At 37.2% G+C, this 21,138-nt stretch overlaps 1 protein-coding gene across 1 annotated transcript; it reads left to right on the top strand.

The window, feature by feature from the left end:
• The first annotated feature begins 1,589 nt into the window (after positions 1-1,589).
• Positions 1,590-20,786, top strand: LOC127414904 (protein disulfide isomerase Creld1-like). Its single transcript, XM_051653297.1, has 11 exons — positions 1,590-1,758; positions 3,195-3,317; positions 3,940-4,022; positions 4,171-4,281; positions 4,739-4,830; positions 12,484-12,663; positions 12,828-12,923; positions 13,060-13,143; positions 13,228-13,323; positions 16,525-16,665; positions 18,024-20,786. Exons 2-11 carry the CDS (start codon positions 3,201-3,203, stop codon positions 18,242-18,244), a joined length of 1,221 nt encoding a protein of 406 aa, XP_051509257.1. The 5' UTR covers positions 1,590-1,758; positions 3,195-3,200; the 3' UTR covers positions 18,245-20,786.
• Positions 20,787-21,138: the final 352 nt, after the last annotated feature.

Below are 21,138 nucleotides of genomic sequence, written 5' to 3' on the forward strand. Positions count from 1 at the left end.
ATCAAGAATCCCTTCAGAATTTTAAATCTGCACTGTCTTGACATGATTCAAATTTTTTCTAATATATTTTTAAGCAATTTAGGTAAACATAAGAGGGATATTTCAAAGTCTGTCAAAAGTGCCACACTTCCTTCCGCCAGTTGGTGGCGCTAAGACTGTGACCCACATTAACCACATCAATGTGATCAGCCCGCAACGGCAAACATTTGGCTCAATTATGATGTAAATCACATAATGCATGCAGAAGATACGAGACACTTTCTGTTTCCCATTTTTTTTACGTTAATTTATCATGTTGCCATGGTAACACTGTTCGATATATATAAAAATCCGTTCACAATTTAGCATCATCTGTGTGTTGGCAAGATGATGCCAACATTTGGTACCTAGAGCATGAAACCCCTAGGAGGAGTATTTCAAATTCCAGAGCATGCATTTTTCAAAAAATCCAAAATGGCTGACTTCCTGTTTGGTGGAGCTTATGACTGTCAGCGCAAAAGTTGTCTGGCTTGATGAGCTCTATATACCATGTACCAATTTTGGTGTACCAAAAATGGGGTTGCTACAGAGCCCCCCATACATGCCCCCCCCGCCCCCACGCAACTTTGCCCAGCCCTAATGGCTGACAACTCTGATGTGTGTGCAAACTTTCAAGAGTTTTCACGCATGTTAAAGAGCACCTATTATGGTTTTTCAAATATTACCTTTCATGTAGTGTGTTATATAGCTGTTTGTTAATGTAAAAAAGTCTACAAAGTTTCAAAAATCAAAGTGCATGGCAAATGGAGTTATTGACTCCAAAAAGAAAGAACCGATTCTGAACACCTGAAACGAGTCCTTAGTAATTCCAGACTAACTTCCTGTACTAACCTATGTAATTTGGTAACAAAAAACCCGCCTCTGGTCTTCATTGGTTGCTTGCGAACAGCTTTGACCCGCCCTCAAACACTACACTAAGTGGTAGACCAATCACAACAGACTGGGACATCTGACCAATCAGAGCAGAGTAGGCTCTCCTAAAGGAGGAGTTTAGAATGAATCCTTTAGAACGGATCATTGATCGAGTAGTTTTTGACACTGGGAGAAAAAGCTAATGCTGCAATTTAAATTATAAGCAAATTAAAGTGTGACCTTGGATGCATGTAAATCTATTGTATGAGACCTTTAAAACAAAATTAGACACGTTCAAAAACCATAATAGGTGCTCTTTAAGTACCCCAAAAGTACCGAAAACCCTGAAGAAGAAGAAGAAGAAGAAGAAGAAGAAGAAGAAGAAGAAGAAGAATCCTTAGAAGAACAATAGGGTCTCCGTACTTTCAGTGCTTGGGCCCTAATAATCCTTAGAAGAACAATAGGGTCTTGACAAATGTAAATGTTTACTTGTCAAATCTAAGTATCATTTAAAAACAAATCTTTATGAATGTCTATTTTCGCCACACGGATAAACAAATTATAATATATTGTTTTGTATTCTGATATGGGCTGGGTTATGACGACACATAATCCGCAGCTGTCATTTTGAGAAACGGCGACGTGTGATTGGTGTATCAGAATCCTTGTTTAATAACGATTGGTTGTCTACACGCGGAGGCGGGACATACACAGAATGAACGAGAAGAGCGACTGCATTTGAAGACGCCGGCGGAAGCATTAATGTATTAATGCAGCGATAATACAAGTCTTATATAGACAATTCGAAGACGTGTTTCCGTCGAAAGGATTTGGAAGCCGTTTGCCGCCCAAACGCAACATTTTAAAGTGAGTACACAGAATAATAAGCACATAAATCATACCGCGCCTCAGCAGACACTTTTATTCAAATGAAAGCGGCTGAAGGCAATAATGTTTCATTCGAGTGTGCTGTCTGTAAATTTGAAATAGTGTAGCAATTAGACGACAAAAAACATCTAGTTAATGTTGTGTAGATTTCTCTGGAGATCAGCAGTGATTCTTCATTTCAAGACTTTAGCTGTAATGTCACATGAATAGATGTACTCTGTAGTGAAATGCATTGAACATCCAGCTGTCAGGGTGTGCAGATACTGTACATGTTTGATTTGAGCTGGTCTGCATGCATGCAGCATCACTGGACCAGATCAGTTCAGAAACATCATGGACACATTCATGAAACAGGAAGAGGAACTGAAGTTTTGGTGACAGACAAAGAAAGGTCATTACAGCTTGGGATTCAGTACCATAATATCTTAAGACAGGCAACCTAAGGATTAATTATATAATATATTTAAGTTTCTAAAGGAAATGACAATCTAGAGACTCAGATTAAATCATATCATGCCACATTATTTGGCCATATCATATATTATACCATGTTATACCATACTAGCATACAGTAGGGTACAAAAGTCTGAGAAAATGGAAATGCTTCTGTTTTTCTAATTGAATACAATGTTTTTCATTACAAATTACATTATCAGCTTAATGAATAGTTTAACCAAAGATTTTGTGAATTTCAGAATTTTTCTAGCATGATTTGAGAATGATTCACAAAGCATCTTGTGTGCTTCAATGAAAACAAAGACATCTGACCTTTTGTTCAGTTAAGCTCAATATCACAAATGTGATTAGTGACAGAATATTGCTTCTTTGTTTTACATCATACCTATTCTTTGTTTTACATTTTATGTAAATGTTATTTATCGAAATTAATTACAATATTAAGTGAAATAACCAATTTCACATGATTGTGCAGCCCTACTTTGTTTATTTCCAGGTTTAAATGAGAAAAATGATTTTCTATGTGGTCTCACCCCACTGTTTTTCACATCATGTTGTATATAATTTAGTGTTCCCACTGGAAATAGCAGGGAAATATTATTTACATAATTTGGTACCAATCTGGCTTCATGCCAGACACACGTGCAAACAATTTACAGGCCTTGAAAAGTCATGGAAATTAATATAATCTTAAAGTCATGGGGATTTCTATAGTAATATTATATATTTTTCCAAGTGATGCTCACATCATCATATCATATACACCATACCATATTATACCATGCTTTGGCAAGGTAGTTTGGAGAGTAACATTGATTTTGGAGCATCAAATTTGAAACCTTGTTACAGAAAGCCATATAGACAGTTCTTGTCCCATGAGAAGTCTGTGTAAAGTGGGCCTGTGTTCTGTTTGAAATTATTGTGTAATGCACTTTACTGTTGTTTGGTTTGCTGTACAGGGCGTGATGTGCTGGTCTTGGGCCCTCGTGTCCATCCTGGTGCTGTGTTCTTTGTTGTCGGTGGGGACCGTGAGGACCGCCCCGTGTCAGACCTGCCGCAAACTCGCAGAGCGCTTCATCAAGGTGTGTGACTGCTGAGTGAAACCACAGGGATGTCAAACCCCATTCAAGAATTATAAAGCAATGCAAACTTCCAACTGTGTGCAGCAACCATAGAACTTCATTAACCTGTAGATATTTCAGAATTTTAGAATGGCCAAAATCTTTATAATGATTAAAAAAAAAAAAAAAAAAATTATTCACCCTCATGTTGCTCCAAACCTGTATGACGTATTCTTGATAGGGAGGATTTCTGAATAATTCAATATCTTGACTGTTGTCTTCCGTCTGATGTCAAGCTCCTAAATTACAAAAAAAACAACAACATAAAAGTAGTCCAAATGACTTCATTCCAAGTCTTCTAAAGACATGATTGCTTTGTGTGTGTGCAATTTTTGTAGTCCATACTTTTTCAGCAGAGGGGAAGATTTTGAGTAAAGTCTTGTATATGGTTCTGTTCCGCACACAAAGCTGTTGTATGACTTCAGAAGACTTGGAATGTTGTGCACAAGTCATTTAGAGTACTTTGTATGGTGTTTTTGTGTCATTTTGGAGCATGGCAGAACAACATGAGGGTAAATGACTCAAAATGAAATTTTTGAGTTCGTTTCTTGACCTGTATATACAGTAACAGTTGTTGTTTCAGGGCTTGGAGCGAACAGCCAATAAGAATTTTGGGGGAGGGAATACAGCTTGGGAAGAGGAGAAATTGGCGAAATATGCTCGCAGGTAAACACATCTTTCTACCTCATTCACCTTGACCATCTGTCCAACTTTGGTGTCTAAGCACAGTTATTTTAGAATGGGGATTTGTGTGCTCTCACAAGCTGGTTCTCAATGTGTGTGTGTGTGTGTGTGTGTGTGTGTGCGCACGCAGTGAGACACGTCTGTTAGAGATTGTAGAGGCAGCATGTGATAAGTCAGACTTTGAATGCAACAGACTGCTGGAACAGATAGAAGATCAGGTGGAGACATGGTGGTTTCACAGGTGAGAGCATGTGACTGTGCATTTGAACAACTGCATGTGTTTTTCCATGTGTGTGTGTAGTGTCCATATTTAAATTAATGGACCAAAGACCAGAAACATCACTTGCTTGCTTTGATGTAACAGTCATTAATTTTTTTTATTTTTTATTACTGAATATATATATATATATATATATATATATATATATATATATATATATATATATATATATATATATATATTAGCATATCAAATGTGCACAAATGGAATTGCATACACACACAAACACAAAACTACTCGTATCGGTACTCTGTATTGACCGATACTCTAAGACCAGTATTTGGTACTTGTTCACAGTGGCTCGCATGTTCACATGCTAAGAACAACTCCAGTGCATGCCACTGTGAACTTGTTAAATGACTTCAAATGTGTGATTTGTGTAACGAAGCATGTAAGCTGTTCTGCGTGTGATTTCCAGACAACAGGAAGCTCCAGATCTGTTTGAATGGCTGTGCATTGAGGAGCTCAGACTGTGCTGTCCACCTGGACACTACGGACCGGAATGTGCAGGTGAACAACACACACGCCAAAATGTCAGTAGTCAGTACCAATACCAGTAAAATTTCACAACTGGTGGTACCAGTTTTGATACCGCAGCAAAAATGAGTAACATGCTTTTGAACACAGTCCTTTAACCTATTTAAACAGTTCAAAATTAATGTTAAAGGGGTCATGAAATGGAGAATCAAATTATCCTTGATATTTAGACATATAAGAGGTAACTGTACTATAAAAACCTACTGTAAATTTCAGAACTCAAAACTTCCTCAGTCTAAAAAGAGCATTTATAGTTGTCACCCTGCTGAAACGTCTCGTCTATTCGTGATGTCATGAAACATTGCTCATTTGTATTTACACATCCCACAACATACGTCATCGCACCCTTGGCCCCGCCCACTGACGCGCAGTTCAAGTCAAGAGAGCAGGCCTTGTGTGGCTAAATATTCCTAACATAACGGTCTTTGACTGTTTAGATGCGTTTCCGGCGATGTGCATTTCAGTGCAGGATGATACTGGAAACTGGATGTGTCTTCAGCGTATTTCAGCGTGGATTGCATGTTTTTCGGCTCATATCAATGTGTAAAACAGTCATAAACCATTCAAGCTTTGTAAAGGAACAATTATTGAAGGATAGGGAAGTTAAAAACACTTGGACCCGATGCAAAACATTAAGTAAAAAGTTCCATTCATGAATATTTCAGATGTCATGACTGTTGTGCTGACACCCTGTTTACACCGGGCGCATCCGATGACGAGACGGCTTGAAGCTGCATACATTAGGCGCGTCGATACGAACTTTCTAAAGCATTTATTTGTGTTGTTGGCAGTAGTAGTGCCAGCGTGTGCAGCGCAAAACGGAAAGGACATCTGTTTACTGTCAGCGCAATGCAACACGCTGCTACAGACGCTTCCATGGTAGACAGCGTCACTGATTATTATGGGTTCTATTGCTTTTGACGCGACTCTCGCATCCGGTGTAGACAGGGTATGCGTGTTAACAGTTGTGCTTGAGATGAACAGTATTCTATTCATCTATTACCCTCTTTTCAGAGTTATTTTTGGTAAGTAACGCAAATCACAAAAAATTAAGCATTTGGGAGAATATATCTCAAATCCTTTATTGCAGGATTACCCTCTTTGTTCTGTTATCAAGCATTTTTTAGAGTGGTGCATTCAGCTGCAGTATATGGCCTACTCTTAAAAGTTTGAATATTTTACAATAATCAAACAAAAAAACATATTGGCCTATATATGATCATTATAATAATAGTATATCACAGTTTTTAATTTTTAAAGAACCACACTTTTACAAGAATTTTGCTATATATCTATGTTTTTATTTTACTTGTGTTAATTACATGTGTCCATGATGCATTAAATAGCATATAGCATAGTCTGCTCACCTCATTAATATAAAAAAGTAATTAAAAATATAAAAAAAAAAAAAAAGAGTGCAGCCCTCGTGACTAAAGGGATCCTACTTTCCGGCCCCCCGTTTTTCCAAAGTTGAGTACCCCTGGGCTACAGTTGCAATCGAAATTATTCAGTGCCCCCAAGACAGTAAGGATTTACAAAGGTAAGCTTTTCTGATGACCCAGGATTTTTAAACTTTACATCTATATCAGTTGAGTGACACATTCAAAGTCATAGTGTGAATATATAACCTAATATTTGTAAATAGCAGGATTTTTTTTAAAATACAGCCATGTCATAATTAATCAACCCCTATAGCATGTAGCTGTTTCTTAAATATGTAAGACTACACAAATAATTGTTTTAAAACAAAATTAAGTCATCAATCTAAAATGGCACTTAAGTTTTAACATTTAATTTTAGCATTGTAAGCAAAAATGTATTTCTATGCAACAAATGCTATTAAAAATAAACTGTCTCAAAAGCTAATAGAGGAGATTATTTCATTACACAAGAAAGGTCATGGCTAAAAGTACATGTCCATGGCACTTCAATTTCCAATAGACAAAGTTGGCAGCACCATTCATACATTTTTTAAATATGGTACAACAGCAACCTTCTTGGGGTGTGGAAGAAAGCAAAATTTCTCCAAGGGAAATGTTGACTTGAATATTCAAGAAGTAATTAGGAAAGACCTGTGGAAGAAGGTTTTATAGACATATGACACTAAACTGAAAATGAGTTTTAGACCCATGGGTCAGCAGTATGTCTGGAGTAAGATGACAAGGTGATGACAAGAACGACACCATCCCAACAGTCAAGCATGGAGGTGGGTCATTCCTGTTATGGGGGTGTTTTGCGGCTGTAGTATACGGCTATCCTGACTATATTACTGACATCACTGGTTCTTTCAGGTATCAGGCCATTTTGGCATAAAAAATGTGATGCCTTCAGTGTGTAAATTGAAGCTCGGTGATCAGTGGACTTTCCATCAAGACAATAACACCAAGGATACATCCAAGTTATCCAAAATCTGGTTCAGGGATAGGTTGTGGAATGGCCATAAATGGCCCTTTCAGTCAATCATTAAAATCCCATTGCAAACCTTTGTTGGGATTTCAAGGAAGCAGTGACAGCACAGAAACCAAAGAATGTCAATGAGCTGGAAGCTTTTGCTCATGAGAAATGTGTAAAGATTCTAATAGATAGGTGTCCGAAGCCTGAGAACTCTTACCTGAAACATTTATTTGCTGTTATTAAGGATAAAGGATGCTCCACAAATGATTGACTTTAGGGCTAGAATATTTTTGACATTTGTGGAGAGAATTAGTTATTTTTTATTTTAAAATTTGGGTAAACCGAACTCTTTGTTCTCAAAATCACTGAAATGTGTATTAAAAACTTACTTTGTTTACTGAGGTTTTAGTTGATGTGTTTTAATTCACATCACCAGAATGTATTGCTGGTCAGGGGGGGTTGAATAATTTTGATTGCAACTGTAACTGTCCCGAAGGTGTGTTCCTCCATAAAACAAACTCTAGCCTCTAGCGGAACTAGCACACACACACACACACAAAAGGTCATTCAGTTTCCTTGGACAGTCAAACGAATGTTCAGTAAGCCGGCCCATTCAACTGCTACAACAAATGACCCAATCACTCCAATGTCCTGCAAGAAATACTCCACAAAACAAACTCCAACCAATAGGAGGCATAAGCACAAAGAACGTGCAGATTCATCCACAAAACTGTCCCAAAGAAGTGCTGCTACACAAAACAAACTCCAGCTGCTAGGTGGAACCAGCACAAAAAGAAACAAAAAAGGCGCTCAGTTTCCTCGGATGGTCAAGTGAATGTTCGGTGAGTTGGGCTCACTTCGCTACAATGTGAGTACCACAAAATGACTTAGTCCACTGACTTTATGAAGGACATGGCTTGCTGAGGACATGTAAATACTTTACGGCCATCCTTAGTATCTATTCTCAATTTGGCCGGGAACATCAGTGCAAAAGCGACCTTCCGTTGGTGTGAGTTTTTTTGGATTCCTTGAATCGATCACGTTTCTCTCTTGTCGAATTCGCAAAGTCTGGGAATAAGAAAATGCTGTGGTTCTTCCAAGAAAGCCTTCATTTACTTCTCACCTCGCATAACACAAGATCTTTATGGGATGATCTCAGAAATTTTGCTAGAATTGATCGGGGCCTGTCTCCCTCAGCGGATCACCGAGCTGGGACCGTGTGAGCTTGCTCAGTTTCTAGCTTATGGCCTGTTATGTCAAGCAGATTCGGAAAAAGCCCATCCAGGAATTCCACCATATTCTGACCCTCTGCTCCCCCAGGAATTCTAACAATTCGGATGTTATTCCGCCGGTTACAATTCTCCAAATCCTCCAACTTCTCCTAGACGTGCTCCAAATCCGCCGTGGTCGCTAGTGTATTAGCAGCTAATTCCCTCTCCGATGACTCCAGATAATCTATCCGTTTCTCGACATCCCCCACTCTTGTAACCATCTCAGTGAATTTTGTCTCCATGGCCATGATCGATCGATGTATTGCAGCAAGATCCTCTAAGTCAGCAACGACCTTCGTTAGCATTGCCGATACGTTCAGCAATTCACGCTGAATTTCTTTCACCTCTCTGGCCAAATCGACTCCCTGGCTCTAAGCCTCTGGAGGGGCGCCAGCTTGAGCACGTAAGTGTCTTTTAATGTCTCCAGAGCCCGAGGATTTTGAATTCTTTGACATGAACAGTTATGGATCAGGGTGTATCGAATCTCACTGGTTTATATCATTTAAAAGTATCAAAACTAGCAAAGTGTGCAGAGCTCGCCAGTCACACATCCGAAACACGCATGGCGTCACGTGACCCCCCCCCCGGTCTGAGGGGTGATTAAAACAAATCAAGTGTAAAAAAATAATACAGTTGAAGTCAGAAGTTTACATAAACCTTAGCCAAATACATTAAAACTAAGTTTTTTTTCAAAATTCCTGACATTTAATCACAGAAAACATTCCCTGTCTTAGGTCAGTTAGTCTTACTACTTTATTTTAAGAATGTGAAATGTCAGAATAATAGTAGAGAGAATTATTTATTTCAGTTTTAATTTCTTTCATCACATTCACAGTGGGTCAGAAGTTTACGTACTTTTTGTTAGTATTTGGTAACATTGTCTTTAAATTGTTTAACTTGGGTCAAACGTTTTGGGTAGCCTTCCACAAGCTTCTCACAATAATTAAAATAATAAAAAAATTAAAACAAATAATTTTGGCGCACTCCTCCAGACAGAACTGGTGTAACTGAGTCAGGTTTGTAGACCTCCTTGCTAGCACATGCTTTTTCAGTTCTGCCCACCCATTTTCTATCGGATTGAGGTCAGGGCTTTGTGATGGCCACTCCAATACTTTGAATTTGTTGTCCTAAAGCCGTTTTGCCACAACTTTGCTTGGGGTCATCGTCGATTTGGAAGACCCATTTGCGACCGAGCTTTAACTTCCTGGCTGATGTCTTTAGATGTTACTTCAATATATACACACAATTTTCCTTCCTCATGATGCTGTCTATTTTGTGTAGTGCACCAGTCTCTCCTACAGCAAAGCACCCCCACTTTTTGACATATTAAGAAAAATAGATTGTGTGTCAAAAATAAAATTATAAAGGCCACATTCCACATTAGTGCAACAATCAAACCCCAAACTTCCCCCTGAACCAAACAAGCATAAAAAAGAAAAATGTGAGCATTAACCCCGCGCATAACAGCATCAACCGTCGTCCATCCCTCTAAACTCATACAGTCCATGTATGCCTACGAGATCCCCCGCGACAACTTTGCTGTAGGATTGCTCAAGTTTGGTGATTCTATACAAATTTTGTAAAACAGAATTACACAACAGAAGATAATCTATAAAACAAACTCCAGCCAATAGGTGGGATAAACACAAAAAATGTGTAGATTCATCCATATACAGTTGCAATCAAAATTATTCAACCCCCCCCAAGACAGTAAGGATTTACAAAGGTAAGCTTTTCTGATGATCCAGAATTTTTAAACTTTAAATCTATATCAGTTGAGTGACACATTCAAAGTCATAGTGTGAATATATAACCTAATATTTGTAAATAGCAGGATTTTTTAAAAATACAGCCATGTCATAATTAATCAACCCCTATTGCATGTAGCTGTTTCTTAAATATGTAAGACTACACAATTTTTTTTTATTTTTTTTTTTATTTTTATTTATTTATTTTTTTTTAATTACTTAAGTCATCAATCTGCATTGGCACTTATTTAAGTTTAGCGTTGTAAGCAAAAATGTATTTCTATGCAACAAATGCTATTAAAAATAAGTTGTCTCAAAAGCTAATAGAGGAAAATATTTCATTACACAAGAAAGGTCATGGCTAAAAGTACATTTCCAAGGCACTTGGAAGCAAAGTTGGCAGCAATATTCATACATTTTTTTAAATATGTTACAACAGCAACATTCTTGGTGTGTGGAAGAAAGCAAAACTTCACCAAGGGAAATATTGACTTGAATATTTAAGAATTAGGAAAGACCTGTGGAGTCCTGGAAGAAGGTTTTATAGACGTATGACACTAAACTGAAAATGAGTTTTAGACCCATGGGTCAGCAGTACCTCTGGAGTAAGATGACAAGGTGATGACAAGAATGACACCATCCCCACAGTCAAGCATGGAGGTGGGTCATTCCTGTTATGGGGGTGTTTTGCGGCTGCAGGAAATGGCTATCCTGACTATATTACTGACATCACTGGTTCTTTCAGGTATCAGGCCATTTTGGCATGAAAAATGTGATGCCTTCAGTGTGTAAATTGAAGCTCTGTGATCACTGGAGTTTCCAGCAAGACAATAACACCAAGGATACATCCAAGTTATCCAAAATCTGGTTCAGGGATAGGTTGTGGAATGGCCATAAATGGCCCTTTCGGTCAATCATTAAAATCCCATTGTAAACCTTTGTTGGGATTTCAAGGAAGCAGTGACCGCACAGAAACCAAAGAATGTCAATGAGCTGGAAGCTTTTGCTCATGAGAAATGTGTAAAAATTCTAATAGATAGGTGTCCGAAGCCTGAGAACTCTTACCTGAAACATTTATTTGCTGTTATTAAGGATAAAGGATACTCCACAAATGATTGACTTTGTGGGTTGTATATTTTTGACATTTGTGGAGAGAATTAGTTATTTTTTTTATTAAAAAATTTGGGTAAACTGAACTCTTTGTTCTCAAAATCACTCAAATGTGTATTAAAAACTTTGTTTACTGAGGTTTTAGTTGATGTGTTTTAATTCACATCACCAGAATGTATTGCTGGTCAGGGGGGTTGAATAATTTTGATTGCAGCTGTATATGATGAGGGAAAGATTAAAAATGCTTTGAAACCAGCAGACTTTGATTCTGAGATATCGGTATGATATCCATTAATGATGCAACATTAATCGAATTAAGATAGAAATCGCAATATGGCCTTGCGGGATTGATAAACCTTAAAATGCAGCATTTCAAAATATAGTCTGCATTCAGTGCTTCTGTCAGCGCTGTGTGAGCAAGCGGTGCCCTCTAGCAGTCTGGCTGGCATTGTACATTATACCACTAATACAAAATTTAAAAGGTGGGTTTGTTCCTTTTGGTTTAAACTTTTTATTTTTCCATGATGTGGTTGACATTTCCATGTAGTAACAGGGCATGTGCTCAAATAAGCGTGTGAACACAGAATTGAGTCTGCACTCTGTACTACTGGTACTGCAGAAACACTGGTGTTGTTACATATTTTAGAATCAATTTGGTACCAAAACGCCAGTTCTTTTGAAATCAGTGCATGAAACAATACAATACCAGACATACTGTACAACAACCTTGACTCTTATATTAAAGGAATAGTTCACCTAAAATGTCAATTCGGACATTACTTATTCCAGACTCGTTTGATGTTACTCTTTTAATGGAACACAAAAGGATAATTTTTCTTCATGCAGCTCTTTTTCATCAAGCATCAAAAAGACATACAAACAAACAAACAACAACAACAAAAAACACCCCAAACTAGAGTTTTTATAACACCAAATGATTTTATCATGTGAGAAGGGCGCAGAGTGATAAGAGAGGTGTATAACAGCTATGTAGGATATCAGTTGCCTAGTATAACTTTCATTGACCAATCACATTCAAGTATTCCAGAGAGCCATGTAATAATAGTAATTAGTTTAATAGTATTATACACCATGCTTTACAGAGTGTCCGTCAGGTCCTGGAGGAGTGTGTGGTGGTCTGGGTCGCTGTGAGGGTGAGGGCACACGTCTGGGAGATGGAGAGTGTGTTTGTGACCCGGGATACTCAGGCCCCCTGTGTCAAGACTGTGCCGATGGATACTACAGAGAAAAGAGCTCTAATCACACGCAGCCTTCCTGCTCAGGTAACCAGTCACACACAGCCACCATCTATCAGTGCTCATATTTTGGGATCAATACAGTTTAAGCTCTATAGACTGCATTGGTAGCATGCTGTTGATTATTACAGAATTAATTTGGAAAATGTCTTTAAATATAAATATAAAATTCTCTCTCTCTCTTGATGTAGCATGTTATCACTCCTGTAAAAAGTGCACAGGTTCACAAGATGACAAATGTCTGGACTGTAAACCTGGATGGATCCTTCACAGCAAAAAGTGTGTAGGTGAGTTACGCCATTAAAGTTTCAAAATATTAGCAGCTGACTCGTCAAATTCTTTTATTTTCCTGTTCTTCTCTTACCTGCTATGGTACATGATGTATGATGTCAAATTTGTTTCTCTTAATTCTCTTAATTGCAGATGTGGATGAGTGCGGCACTGAGTTAGCTCGCTGTCCATCAAACACGTACTGCTTCAACACAGATGGCTCTTATGAATGCAGAGGTCAGTCTCACACTAAAACACATTAATGCATTGTGGGATTGTGTGTGTGTGTGTGTGTATGCACTAATAGATGGTTGTGTGCAGGTTGCGATCAAGCTTGTGTGGGCTGTATGGGCAGTGGACCTGCTCGCTGTAAGAAATGCGCTCAAGGGTTCAGAATCACTGGTGCAAAGTGTTTAGGTAAAAGTGTGTTTCTGAACACTTAAAAGATGTTACTTTTCATACACTGCATGATCTTTGTATAAGTTTGATGTTTGGTAGGGCTGGATGATATATAACAAAAAAAACTCTTTCAAACTTTTGATGATATTTAATTATATATACCTAGATATGTATGCATTTGCTTTGAAATGGGTGAATTTGTTTTATTTAACCCTTTAAGCTCTGATGGGCCTGCAGAGAAAAAAAAAATATTATCAAAATATTACAACCACAATTCTGAAAAAGTTGGGACAGTATGAAAAATGCTAATAAAAACAAAAAGGAGTGATTTGTAAATTATATTCACCCTATGCTATATTGAAAGCACTACAGCTACACATTATAGGATGTTTTACCTTGTGAATTTCATTGCTATTTTTACATTTACAGTAATTTCAAATCAGATGATTGCAACATGCTCCAAAAAGTTGAGACGGGCCATTTAAGACGAATAACAATTTTATGAGTTGAAATAATAAGGCGATGTGAAACAGGAGATGTTAAACAGGTGAGGCAATCGTGTCATAGTATATAAGGAGCCTCCAAAAACAGCCTAGTCCTTCAAGAGCAAAGATCATTCGAGACTTGTCAATTTGCCAACAGATGCTTCAGCAAATAATCCAGCACTTTGAGAACAATGTTCCCCAAAGACAAATGGGAAGGATTTTGGGCATTTCACCCTCTACAGTGCACAATATAGTTAAAAGATTCAAGGAACCTGGTCAAATCTTGGTGCATAAAGGGCAAGACGAAAACCACTTCTGAATGCGCGTGATCTCTGATCCCTGAGACATCACTGTCTTAAAAAACATCATTCATCTGTAATGGATATCATGAACATGGGCTTGGGATAACTTTGGTAAACCTTTGTTAGTCAACACTATTCACCGCTGCATCCACAGATGCAAGTTAAGACTTTACTATGTAAAGCAGAAGCCCTACATCAACACAGTCCAGAAGCGCTGCCGACTCCTCTGTAGAACAGTGGAACTGTGTTTTTTGGTCTGAAGAGTCCACATTTCAAACAGTTTTTGAAAAACTAAGTCGTTGTGTTATCTGGGCCAAAGAGGAAAAGGACCATCCAAGTTATTATCAGCATCAGGTCCAAAAGCCAGTGTCTGTATGGGCCAGGGGTGTGTCAGTGCACATGGCATGGGTAACTCTCACATCTGTGTGAACACCATGAATGCAGACAGATATGTAAAAATTCAGCCCTCCAGCACCGTCTTTTCCAGGGACGTCCCTGCATTTTCCAGCTAGACAACTTCAAACCACATACTGCCCAGATTTCAAGTGCATGGCTGTGTAAGCAGAGAGTGCGGGTGCTAGATTGGCCTGCCTGCACTCCTGACCTGTCTCCAGTTGAGAATGTGTGGTACATTATGAAGCACCCCATATGACAACGAAGACCCTGTACTGTTGTGTAACTAAAGACCTACATAATGGATGATTGGGGGACAATTTCACTTTCTGAACTTAACAAAATTGTGTCTTCAGTGCCCAAATGCTTAAGTGTAATTAGCAGAAATGGTGATGTTTCACAGTGGTAAACACTCGACTGTCCTAAAATTTTTCTCAAATCATCTGATTTGAAATTACTGTAAATGTAAAAATAACAATGAAATTCACAAAGTAAAACATCATATAATGTGTAGTTGTAGTGCTTTCAATATAGCATAGGGTGAATATAATTTACAATTTTTATTTATCTGTTTTTTTTATTAGCATTTTTCATACTGTCCCAACATTTTCGGAATTGGGGTTGTAATAACTACAGTGTTGACTAACACAAAATAGGTATCGTTTGAAAGCTTAGAAGCTCTACTTTAAAATGCATGCAGGCATTATGACCAAAACTGAACAAGTGCTTTTGAAATTTGCAGACGAATCAAAAGCGTGCCATTTTGATAATTTATTACAATTTTGCACTGTACATATTATTGTAATCGGTTAAGACATAAAACTGATCAAATAGCCATGTGTCATATGTTGGCACAGCCTCCATGATGACTCAAATGACAGAATGGAACTGAATAAGATCTTGTTACTCATGCCTGCATGCTTTGAAGAGAGAGCGTACCTTTAGTCATTGTTGTATTTGCATGTGTAATTAATTATTATGTACAATTATTATGTTTTATTTGTTTGGAGAGGCTTTTGACACTTGGATAAATTAAAATTGTAATGCTATAACTTTTGATTGCTTTGTCACATCAACACAATTTTACTCAGTTACAGGTGATAAGAATGGGAACAAAACAAAAGCAGTTTGTTTTGACAAAACAAAACCACCTTATTTACACCCAGAGATATATAATGTAAAATCATAAAAATAAGAAAGTTAATTTGTGGCTTTTTTGTGTTTTTTTTTTTTTTTCAGCAGTTTCTTAGGTTGAGAGTCTCATAATTTATCAGTCTTTCACATTAAAAAAATTGATCCTAAGCACTTAACCCTCTTTTTATTTTTTTTTTATTATTATTATTTTTTTTCTATTTATTTTATTTTTGTCGAGTTATAAGCCTTTAATTATGGGTATGCCACTGAAACAGGAAATTCTTAAACACCTTGTGAGCTTAAAGGGTTAACTATCATTTCGAAGAAACAGCCACTGTTGCCAATTATATTCAAAATGTTTAATGCAAGAAGTAAAATACAGTAAAAATATAGTTTAAAATCTTCATGGCAAATTTTCCACTTTTTTTTTAATGAACTAAAGGAAGAAATATATTTAATCACCATTATAACAATAATAAAACCAATATAACAAGACATAGTAATAAACAGCAATGTTCACCTGCATCAATTTTTACTAAAGCATTTTAACATGAAAAATGCCACGCAAGGGCTTTTGTGAATATTTTTGAGTGATGACAAACAATTCACTGAATCAATTTTTTTAAATTGATTTATTGAAACAAACAGTTTGGACTGATTCACAGAAATGAACCAACATTCCAATTCTAATGCCATTTTTGCTACTTATGTTTAAATCAGACATACTGTTAAAACATCAGTGTTAATGCTCTTAAAGTCAAGGATTATAAAAAAAACTAGTCTAATGAAGCTTAATGGCTAAATAGAAAGCCAGTTAAAATCACTGCAATATTCACAATCGTGAAACATTTTATATTGCCATCACATTCCCTGTGACTATATCACAATCTTGTTGTGTTCATCAGACATTAACGAGTGTTCTGAACGAGCGATCGCCTGTCCAGGACTCAATGAAGCGTGTATAAATGAGGAGGGATCGTTCCACTGTGAGTGTGCAGAGGGATTCATTAGACGAGACAGCATCTGTGTAGAGAATCTACCGCCTGGTGAGTACAACACACGCTGGATCCCAGTTCACACATTTCAACTACACACTAACAGTAATGAAGTATTTCTGAGTGTGGAGTAATGCTGCAAAGTCACTGTTGTGTAACTGGACATGGCCATGTTGCAAAAAACGCATTGTAAATTAGGGGTGGGCGATATGACCAAAATCTTATATCATTATATCACTAATTTTATATCATGATAATGATAGATATCATGATAGTTAAAAAAACCCCAAAAATTCAATAAAAATTGGTTTATATAATAACCATATTGTAATGCCTATTTTTGAAAAATCCAGTCACTTAATTAAATACTTTATAAATGAAAACTACTTCCTCTTATATAATTTTCTCTTTATTTGGAACTTTACAAACAGTCAGAGAAAAAAATGGGCGGTATTCAAAAAGTGGTAATCAAGCTTACCACAATACTAAATTTCACATTTCGGTCTGACGTTGTTGACTAGTGTTATTATTATAAAACACTTAATTAGGCTCTTAATGAATTAAGTAATCTCTGTAGACAATATTTGAATATCTGAAAGCAAAGCCAGTTTATCTAACATCATTCAAACTGAATTTTATTAAGGGTGGTGAAGTATAGTTTAAAAAAATCTGCATGACAGATGACACAATTGTTGGCGCATGACACATTGTTTTAGCTGTTTTCCTCATCAGTGTTGGTTAGAATGTCATGCTATCTCATCGTTTGAGATGTTTGACTTCCTCCATAGTGCTTTAAGGTAAAAAAAAGCCTCAAAACCCAGTAGAATTCAAATGGGCCAAGTAAGTTTTGAAATTTGTGCCGCGAATCATGATAGAGAGAAACCGGGTGGAGAGCACATTTTGGAAGCATGCTGGACTCGCACGCACCTTCATGCTTCAGAGATAGCATGTGAATTTCACGTGATATACAGCTGCGAGATTAATGTCATTGAATTTGCTTCGGCAGCTGCCGAAAAATGGTCAGTACCTGAAAAACCGTTTCTTCAATTCTCGCAGTCTCCCATAAAGCCGCACCGCCTTCCTCTTCTCCGACAGAATGTGTACTGCGTACGTGTGAATAGAATGAAGTGCACATTTCTTGCACACCGTAGTGGTTTTGCGTAACCCGGATACAGATGATAATCCAAAATGTATACTGGTTGCCAAATTTCTACCGGTTTATCATGTCTACCGGTATATATCGCCCACCCCTATTGTACATAGAACATTTCGAAACGACTGGAATACCTAAAGTGTGTAAAAGTTTAAGATTAGTTGATTACGGCTGCCGTAATTGTAAATTCGATTATTTTTCCGATTAATTGTGCAGCCTTAGTATAACCTTTTGTCTCTCTCTTGTTTTGTCATAGCTGGCCCAGAGAAGGGTTTGTTTGATGACATGACTGATGATGAGGTGCTAGTTCTGCAGCAGATGTTCTTCGGTGTCGTCATCTGTGCACTTGCTACACTAGCTGCCAAAGGAGACATGGTCTTCACCGCTATCTTCATTGGCGGAGTGGCCGCAATGGCTGGATACTGGCTCTCGGAGAAGGGCGACCGCATCCTGGACGGCATACTTAAAGGGCGCTAACCAATCAGACGCTCAGGAGCTCAAACAAGGGTTACGCCACTGAAATGCGACGCTATCAAGGAACACAGACATGAAGAAGGGAAGGGACACTGGTTTTAATAGTCGCAGCTATTGCTATGCATGTCAAGCAGGGAAGTTTAGGACTATAAAGCTCTGGTTTATAGTCAATAGTGGATAATGATGTCGCTGGTTTGTACTAAGATCATTTATAACACTGTGTTTCAACAGTTGAATTGCTGCTGTATTTATGCGAGACTACTAGGGGACTTGACAAGGTTAGTCAATGGCTACATACTTGGGCTAACCCGAAGAGACGTATGCAATGGATTCAGGTAGAAGTACTGTATATATTGGCATAGATTCTTCTCGCTACCATAGAAAGTACTGGTAATGTCATTTACATTCGTGGTTCTCCACCGGCCAGATTTAACATTGCACATCGATTATCAGAATTGTTTATCACAGAAAAGTAATTAACATTACATTTGGGTTTCTGCTCTCGCAGCCAAACATTTTCTTTTCTTTCATTGTGTGTAGTTTGATGTGTTTTACGAAAGAGAGCATGTTGCGCAACCGGTCCATGTTGGCATCTGCACAATTTGGTTAGCTGGGCCAATCTGTCAACTCATCCAGAGGTCACCGGCTCAGAATTTTCTTTTTGATCTTTTTTTTTTTTTTTAAACTAGTGAAGGAAACATAAATGATTATGAAAGCCAATTATTTTGTAGAGGCGGGTCAAAATGAGAATTTTCGTCTGATTTTGGGAAAAAAAATACACTTAGAAAGGTGTCAGTGTCATGATTTTATTTTTACACACAGATAGGTAGATCTATTACTAAAATCAGTTGACTTCAGCACCTCTTGTTGCATTATATGCCAGTGGTGTGAGTCCAAAAATGGAGTGCCTATAACTGCAGAAGTATTAAAGATATCTTAATATATTTTTAGATTGTGGTTGTGAACAGATTATTCTCTTAATTTTTAAGGCCCAGTATGGTTAAATCCCAGAGATATGGGGCTCTCAATGTGGCTCCATGCATTAATTGTTAAATATTACATGTTTTCAATGGTCGAAAACCACAAGTGGGTCATATGGTATAAAGCTAGTTATTCTTGTCCAACAAAACAATTATTTTGGCTTTCATTATCATAAATGTTTATCTTCCCTCAGAAAAAGTATGTAGAGTATAATTGGACACATAGCCTTTTGACATCAACAACAAAAGATATGGTACGTGTTTTCTCCTCACTTTTACAAGTTGGTTAGCTTTTTTATTTTGCTGTCTTTGCACAATTATGTGATTGGTTTCATTTTATTAACATTTAGCATTATTTTCCCTCTACTGTGTGTGAACTTTTTGGAACAGAACAAAGCTGCAAGTTTTTGAAGAACCACTGATTTACATTTCTTTTACTCACAAACTATATTTATTTCATTAACGCATACATATTTCCCACTGCGTAAAAGTTTGTAGAGATGTGTGCTTGACGTTGATGATGTCGAAGGCAATGGAAGCTATATTAGACACTTGAAACACTCCAAAAGGGTTGTTAGTGAGAAACGTCCAGATCTCTTTGTCCAAATAGAAGCATTCTCAAATGCATGAACTATGACCCCATAAGACTGTGTCTAGTGTGTTTGACATGTAGTTTGAAATGACACTGCCTGTAAGCACTGTATATGAGTGTGTGTGTGTGTGTGTGTGCGCATGGCAATTTAGGTAATTTGAAGGGGGTTCCCACACTTTTTGACCAATGGACTTTCATGACTTTTCAATGCATACCTGTCATTTGTGATTCCTTTTTTAAATCATTTTCATTCACTGATGAATAATTCAGACTGATTTGTGAACCAGTTCAACTGAATCATTGAAAAGAACCAACTCAGTTGAACAATTTGCTCACAAATCAGACATCACTATAGCTTGAGAGCAAGTTTTACTCTACTCAAGAGTAACATCTTCCCAATGAAATATTGTAATGTTGAGCATAACTATAAAATGTGTCCAGGCCTGGAAACCCCAATTTTAGATTTCTATGAGACTGTGGGAACATTGTTTTAAAAATGATTATACAATTGGAAGATTATAGTAATTAATATGCTTTTGTTCATCGCTCTTTGACACTGTTGTTTAGCTAAGTGTAGTTTTTAATTTCTGTGTCTATTACACCAATGCAGCACATGTGGCCTTCTTGATTATTTGGTTTCAAATGTTTTTAGTTTCATCATAGACGGGCCAAATGCATTGATATTCTTCTCTTAACACTGGAGTAATACAGCTGCATGCTTTATCTTCTGACTTAATACTCAAATCACTCATTGCAGAATTTATTTTGTTTTGTTTGTCATATTTATTTTTCTCTGTTTGTGTGTTTGAATATGCCACATAACAATAGGGACGTACTTTATACTATTTATATAACATTGGAAACAATGGGCATGAGGTCTGCCAGCCTTAATGTGAACTGTGTTTTAAGTTGTTTTAGCACCTCTTGTTGGGGTGGACAATACAATGATTTCATTAAAAACCCATTTAAGTGACTGTGTTTTATGTATTAATTTTAGCAGGTGGAAGATACAGGTCCCTGCAGAAAAAATCATTTGACGCTACATACCTTCTATTCAAACTATTTAGCAGTTATGGGAAAATAAAGCTTTAAGAATTGAAAATGGTTTCATTACTCGGCTTTGGTGCAGGAGTCAATTTAATGCCATCTGGTGGACAAAAATAAAAATGCCCATAGTAAGCTGTTGTGGCTAAGTTAATTTTGTTTTGAAGCAGAAACATTTTTTTATTTTTTATTATAGGCTATTATAAACACTACTGTCATTTTCGTGTTAGTTCACTAAAGTAGGTGTTTATAACCAAGTAAAGGCTCAAGCATCAAGGGCT

The sequence above is a fragment of the Myxocyprinus asiaticus genome, chromosome 24 (assembly GCF_019703515.2).
Source record: "Myxocyprinus asiaticus isolate MX2 ecotype Aquarium Trade chromosome 24, UBuf_Myxa_2, whole genome shotgun sequence".
Taxonomy (NCBI): domain Eukaryota; kingdom Metazoa; phylum Chordata; class Actinopteri; order Cypriniformes; family Catostomidae; genus Myxocyprinus; species Myxocyprinus asiaticus.

Excerpts from the sequence above, each read along its gene's own strand:
- LOC127414904 (XM_051653297.1), top strand. The coding sequence starts at position 3,201 with ATGTGCTGGTCTTGGGCCCTCGTGTCCATCCTGGTGCTGTGTTCTTTG. Across the intron at positions 4,023-4,170 it reads TTGGCGAAATATGCTCGCAG|TGAGACACGTCTGTTAGAGA; the intron begins GTAAACACATCT and ends GTGCGCACGCAG. Across the intron at positions 12,664-12,827 it reads CACGCAGCCTTCCTGCTCAG|CATGTTATCACTCCTGTAAA; the intron begins GTAACCAGTCAC and ends CTCTTGATGTAG.